The sequence below is a fragment of the Rhipicephalus sanguineus genome, chromosome 8 (genome assembly GCF_013339695.2).
Source record: "Rhipicephalus sanguineus isolate Rsan-2018 chromosome 8, BIME_Rsan_1.4, whole genome shotgun sequence".
In the NCBI taxonomy this organism is placed as follows: domain Eukaryota; kingdom Metazoa; phylum Arthropoda; class Arachnida; order Ixodida; family Ixodidae; genus Rhipicephalus; species Rhipicephalus sanguineus.
The window spans coordinates 40,832,321-40,838,039 of record NC_051183.1 but is presented as its reverse complement, the minus strand read 5'-3'; the positions used below and the strand labels follow the sequence as shown (position 1 = coordinate 40,838,039).

Sequence of the window (5,719 nt, the reverse complement as noted above, 5' to 3'; positions counted from 1 at the left end):
GCCGGACGCAGGTGGTGCTGGACAGCGCGGTCTTCTCGCCAGTTCATGCGGCTAGAAAAGTGTCGTCTTGCATTTCTTCTTCTGTCCACAGGACTAGCTTATTCCAAACTGGGCCTACACAAAAGCAAAGTGCGCCATCAAACTCGTTTGTACGCCGCCTGCCCATGTCTGGCATGCGTCGCCTACCGTGGTCAGACTGCGTGCATTAGCGCACGGTACGGACAACACAAAGCGCACCTTCCGGAAAGCGTGTCTGCGACGTCGGCCGGGGACGGGTCTCTTTTCAAAAGCACAGACAGCGGAAACCGCGTAATGAGCAAAGGGGTTGCAGGGGGACTGACCTGTCAACCGCGTCTTCTTCCCGACTCCTTTTTTTTCCTCTAATTTCCCCCCTCGTTCGGTGTGGAGAGAAATTCCGGCGATACCGGTCGGCTGGAATCGAGTATACCATAGTTGGAACTTGTAATCGAAAGTATATTATCTGAAATTAAAGAATAATAAGCTTGGGTGTGTGCTGACACCCAGAAAGCTGCTCGTTGTTCCCGTCCCCCCCCCCCCGCCACCCCTCCATCCAGCCACCCTCACCACTCCGTAGCCTATCACCACCCACACCACTCCAACACTGCACCGTGCGTTCCCTTCAACAACTTGAATGGTCAGGAGAGGGGCACCCCAAATGCTCCCCCAAACTTTAACTTTTCTGTGTGCTCATGACAAGGGGTTAGGATGAAAGAGAATAGCGAAATAAGGAAAAGGAAAGGGAGAAGGGGGTTTGTAAATGTTGCAAAGAAGGAAAACAACGTTTGCAGCGTTTCATTGGACCGCAGCCGCGGGGCGGGGATTGGAAGAAGAAAAGATGAGGCGAGGTAAACGGAAGGAACAGGGAGAAGTGAAAGGAGGAGGGGGGGGGTCATTTCCTTTGCCATGTGCTTTCTTAGGACCCGAGAGAAAGGGAAGGAATGTCCGATCGACTTGTGAGGCTACTTAAGCAGGGTGCTCGTTCCCGGGCACGAAAAAGCGACAGCTCCGCTGACTGGATTTCTCTCTGCGAACTCTAGGTGAGTGACTTTCGTATCTCTTCACGTCGTCGAGTTGTCATTTTGTGATAGCCTGTATTTTTAAGATTGGTTAGAATATTTCCAGAAGGGAATGAGTGGTAGACACGAATTGTCATCGGCCCGTTTGCAGCACTAAGCTACTACGCCGGACCTTGACAGTGGAAAGCGCTTGCTGTGAAAATTTTCTACATTTCCTTCTAAATTTGCGGAGACAGCGGTTTCTGCAACGCATAAGAAAGCGCAACCATCGTTCCACAAACTGCATTAGAACTGCAATGGCGGGAAGCCCTGGCCATTTGGTCCCAAACCTCCTGCGTTCCTTCGTACTTGTTCCTCCTTATTCTGTTTCGCCAGCAGCCCACAAGAGCTCAAAACAATGCACGAGTTTTGGTGCGCAAGCTGTTCGCGGGCCTCTGTTGCCATCGTCCCTAAATTTTGGAGGTTGAGGAGTAGTGAGGCATATTTTGTTCGGAAATTTCTGATTTGACTACAACAGTGAATCTTGATTTTTTTTCTTTTTCAGACACAACTGCAGCCATGAACAGCATTGGTGAGTACACAGTCTCCTCCATTGTCTGGCTTACAAGAATGTGATAGCATTCATGTTGAAATCTCTTAAATAACACCCTGCCATGTTCCATACTATAAAGCAATCAGAGAAGTGAGAGGTTCGAGAAGTAAGTGCGTCGATTACAACCCGCGTTCAGTCATTATCTTTGAAGGTTCCTAGGGAAGGCGTTGCAGGCGCCTCATGCGAAAACTTAGCTTTACGTTTCACTAGTTCATTCAGGCTTTGTTCGTGCACTGTCCGGTCCCGAGCAAAAAAATTCTCGAAGTAAGACTGCGTGATTTCTACAGTAGGCCAAGAATAATATACGCTGTGTGCTGGTATTGGAACAGCACCAGTTTCTTCATTCAGTGAAATACAACGATGCTCTCGTATCTAACAGCCAAGAACCTGAGTTCATCCTGCCAGACCTTTATCTTTTGTGTCTCTGGCCTGATTGCAGTTGCCGTCCTTGTGCTGGTCCTCAGCTCCGCGGCTGCGGTTCCTGTCGTAAGTATATCTTACCGCTTACGATTAAGCATGCTTAATTATTCGCTAATAATCCGAGGCGTTTATTTCTCACTACAGGTGAGGCATCCAAGGCCGCACACACTAAGGTAGAATTTGTTTATGTAGCAGATTTCTAGTGTTTTGGGTAAACGTACAATGCCATGTTACGTAACTGAACAGTACTCTGGCTCCACTCACCAGGCTCAGCAAGAAGGCTTTGGCTATTGGTGAATATTGCTCGGATAAGTACAATTAATATCACATTGGAATATCAATTTACTAGTGGTGCACCTTTCGTTAGCTATACCTACAGTGCGGGCGTAAAACGTTACGGCTGGACAATAGTTTGTTGGGCGTCCGCAGCAGCTCTGCGCACGCACACTGCCACCCATTTCCAATGGCAGCTTGCATCCGCAGAGCTACTGCGGATGCACAACTAGAACTGTCGACGTCACTCGCGCCCACTGTTGTCTCTGTTCACGACTCCGGTACACTTGTAATCGATGAGCGCGAAGAAACAAGATTCCTCTTCATGCAGCGTGCATACACTGCACTGTGCCAAAGGAAAAGCATTTAGTTCAAAGAACTTATATCCACATAAATCTTAGGTGGCCTGACAGCAGCACCGCGAGGCAGGGACCACTATCTTCTTTAGAAAAAAATGCTGTTGCATCGGCTCCATCGGCAGATGCGAAGTGCGCATTTCTGGCTTTTAATCGTTGCTCTAATTGCTCCAATCAGCCCGACCAGGAGCAGGGGCCCGTCCGTGGCGAGTCTCCGCAGTCTGCCTACCTGGGCCTTCCCTCCGGCTCGGACGAGATCGTCAGCCCCATCGACATCTCGTTCAGCTGCGCCCACCGCAGCCTTGGCTACTACGCTGATGTCGGCAACGAGTGCAAGATCTTCCACGTCTGCAACCCCGTCCTTCTGAGCGACGGACAGGTGAGTTGTTTGTGTAGATAGGTTATATGATTCGAGGTGCGATGTTGCTTAGATATGTTAAACCCGACGAATCAGTTTTATTCATATATGCTCTGAATCTTCATACTGCTCGGCGCTATGTTACGTTTATTTACATAGGCTATGCTACCGGCAGACACGAGGTACGCATGAAGTACAGCGTTAGTTCTCGCTGCGAGTTGTCGAATGTTTCAACTGCAATGAACTGGTTAAGAAATGCAGCTTATGAAATGTTCAAGCTGCCTGCTCAGACATAACAAAAATTTAAATAGCTGGCTTATCCATCTTTCCGCCGGTTTTTTTGTAATGTTTGTCAGTATTTGTCAACTCTGGTTCAGAACGGTCTGCCATGTGCACTTTAGCCAATTTTAGTTGTCCGCATGAAGTACGCTATTTGCTAAATTGTGGTCTTTTTCTCTCCCACCAGGTGGCCATGATGCAGTACAGCTTCGTGTGCCCCAACGGCACCCTGTTCGACCAGCAGAGCCTGACCTGCACCGCCCCTCCCGGCACTGCACCCTGCGTCCAGGCTGAGAGCTTCTACTACCTCAACCGTCACGTCGGCCAAGTTGGAGCTGCTGGCGTGCCCGTCGCCTCACCCCCCGTCCAGCCCGAGCTTCAGCGTCCCGCTGTCGTGCCAGAGCCCAAGCACGAGACTCCCGTCCACCAGCAGCAGGTAAGGTAACCTTCTTGTGAACACATCGGATAGCTTTAAATTGGTGTCCGTACCTTACAAGGTTGAGTTGATTGGTAATACATCTATCAATTGTGTTCTATTCTTCAAACGTTCTGCGCACTGAGAAATGTTTTTTCATTGTCGGAGAGTCCATTGCAGCATTGTGTGCCCGTGGTGCTCTCTGAGGAGGCAGTCGCTTGTACATTACGAAGCACTGCTGTTTCCTTCCGCAGTGGCAGAAATATAATTCCCAACTTGCTCCCCAATGGCGCCGAGCTCTGCTTCGTTGCTCCGTGCGAGTGTGCGGGCCAGTAGCAATGCAATGGCGTACGGTCAACTATCGGTGTCACGAGTACTCTCTTCACGACGAGCTCACGCGTTTGCGCTCTGCATGCGTAGGTGATGGCGGACGCCCAGATAAAGCTGTTGTGCATTATACTGACAGGCGTACATTTCTTTTTCGCTGTAACTTGATTTCACCGGATGAACCTAGCCGCGATTTCATATATATTTCGATCTTCTCGAATGTTTTCCATTGTTCTAATCTATTGCTTGAACACCGCGAATCCCGTTTTTGCCTTGGGGGTATCATGTTTTGTGGGACACGCGTTTGCCCCGTAAAGATTTGTTTGCCAAGCAAAAAGTTATTGCATACAGATTAGTTTAATCACTCATACCGTGTTGTCGCTTCTTTACAGCTCGCCCCTCCTGCCGACTCCAAGCCTGCTGGCGGTGACGACAGCGTCGTGAGGCCGGCGTCCTACTACGGCGGAAAGGGCAACTAAACAGAAAAGTTATACGCCCAAACATGTACGATAGAATACGAACTTGATGCTCGTTGTTGACTTGTGCCATAGTTCATGTGCCAAATAATAAAGTGAAATAATCTAGATTGTTCTTTTGTTGTTCCTGTTTTTATGTATCGCCTCTTATAAACCATTCCAAATGGTTTTTCATCAGGTAAGCCGTCTAGCAACCTGTCAATCCCCCTTGGATCTTAGTTCTATTTGAAACGTGTATGCCCATGTTACCTAATCCTGCGAATAAAAGGGTGCTATAATTTTTATTTTCCAACACTTGACATCTCTTACGCTGGCCTATTACTTCCAATAGAGCGGTGAGCTACACTGGAGAGGCGGCTACAGAATTTGTATGTGTATGTACTTCTATGGTTAAAGAAGGGACATTCTTGTCAAATCTACATGTACATTCGTGCCCAATAAGAGTTGCAAAAGTAATTAATTACGGTTTCGACTGTCCGTATCAAAACCAGTGTAACGTTTGCAGGTGTAACAGTGTAGGCTTAGGACCCCTTCGACCATAGCCACCATGTTGCAACTCATATAGGGCGCCATGTACGTTCATGCGCTTGGAATACAGGCGTTTCCGGGAAGTGCAGGAGAGATTTTTAACAAACATCTCAGAAACAATGCGCATTTACTCCTATCTTCATAACACATCGTCATGACCGGAGTCATTTCAAGGTTTTTTTCTGCCACATAAGTTATCTGCTTCCATTACCTTCAGAGAGCAGGTGACTTCCTTTTCTCCTAGGGACGTGAATCTTCCCCTTTTGCGTTATTCCCTGCCATATTTTCAAATATTGCTCTTTCAGCTTCCATCACTTGCAGTCGAGCTAATGAGTCTGCCCCGCTCACTTCTTTTCGTACATCTTCACAATGCATGGTGACATGCCGTGTTTCTTTTTTTAAAGAGAGGCCGGGGCCAGCGTGTGTCTCCGGGTACTCTTCTCTTACACGATAGTTGTGATCGCCACGATGCCAGCGATCGCAATGCCACACAAATAAATTAATATTTACAAACTTCCTCCTGTTGCGTGCATTTGCTGCGATGTGTTTTTATATCCTCAGGAAGACAGCTCGAGCTTGAAATAGATGCGCCGTTCCTTCGTTCTTGTTTTTTCTTGTTTCTATCAACTGAATCAAAACGGTTGTCGTCTCTTGTTTC

The 5,719-nt window shown here is 48.0% G+C and overlaps 1 protein-coding gene across 1 annotated transcript; it reads left to right on the top strand.

Moving 5' to 3' along the window:
* Positions 1-1,595: 1,595 nt before the first annotated feature.
* Positions 1,596-4,544, top strand: LOC119403158 (uncharacterized). The gene is made up of 5 exons (XM_049418201.1): positions 1,596-1,608; positions 2,069-2,115; positions 2,857-3,057; positions 3,503-3,751; positions 4,450-4,544. The coding sequence occupies exons 1-5, from the start codon at positions 1,596-1,598 to the stop codon at positions 4,534-4,536; spliced, it is 597 nt and encodes a 198-aa protein (XP_049274158.1). The 3' UTR covers positions 4,537-4,544.
* Positions 4,545-5,719: the final 1,175 nt, after the last annotated feature.

Excerpts from the sequence above, each read along its gene's own strand:
- LOC119403158 (XM_049418201.1), top strand. Across the intron at positions 3,058-3,502 it reads TCCTTCTGAGCGACGGACAG|GTGGCCATGATGCAGTACAG; the intron begins GTGAGTTGTTTG and ends CTCTCCCACCAG. Across the intron at positions 3,752-4,449 it reads CTCCCGTCCACCAGCAGCAG|CTCGCCCCTCCTGCCGACTC; the intron begins GTAAGGTAACCT and ends GCTTCTTTACAG.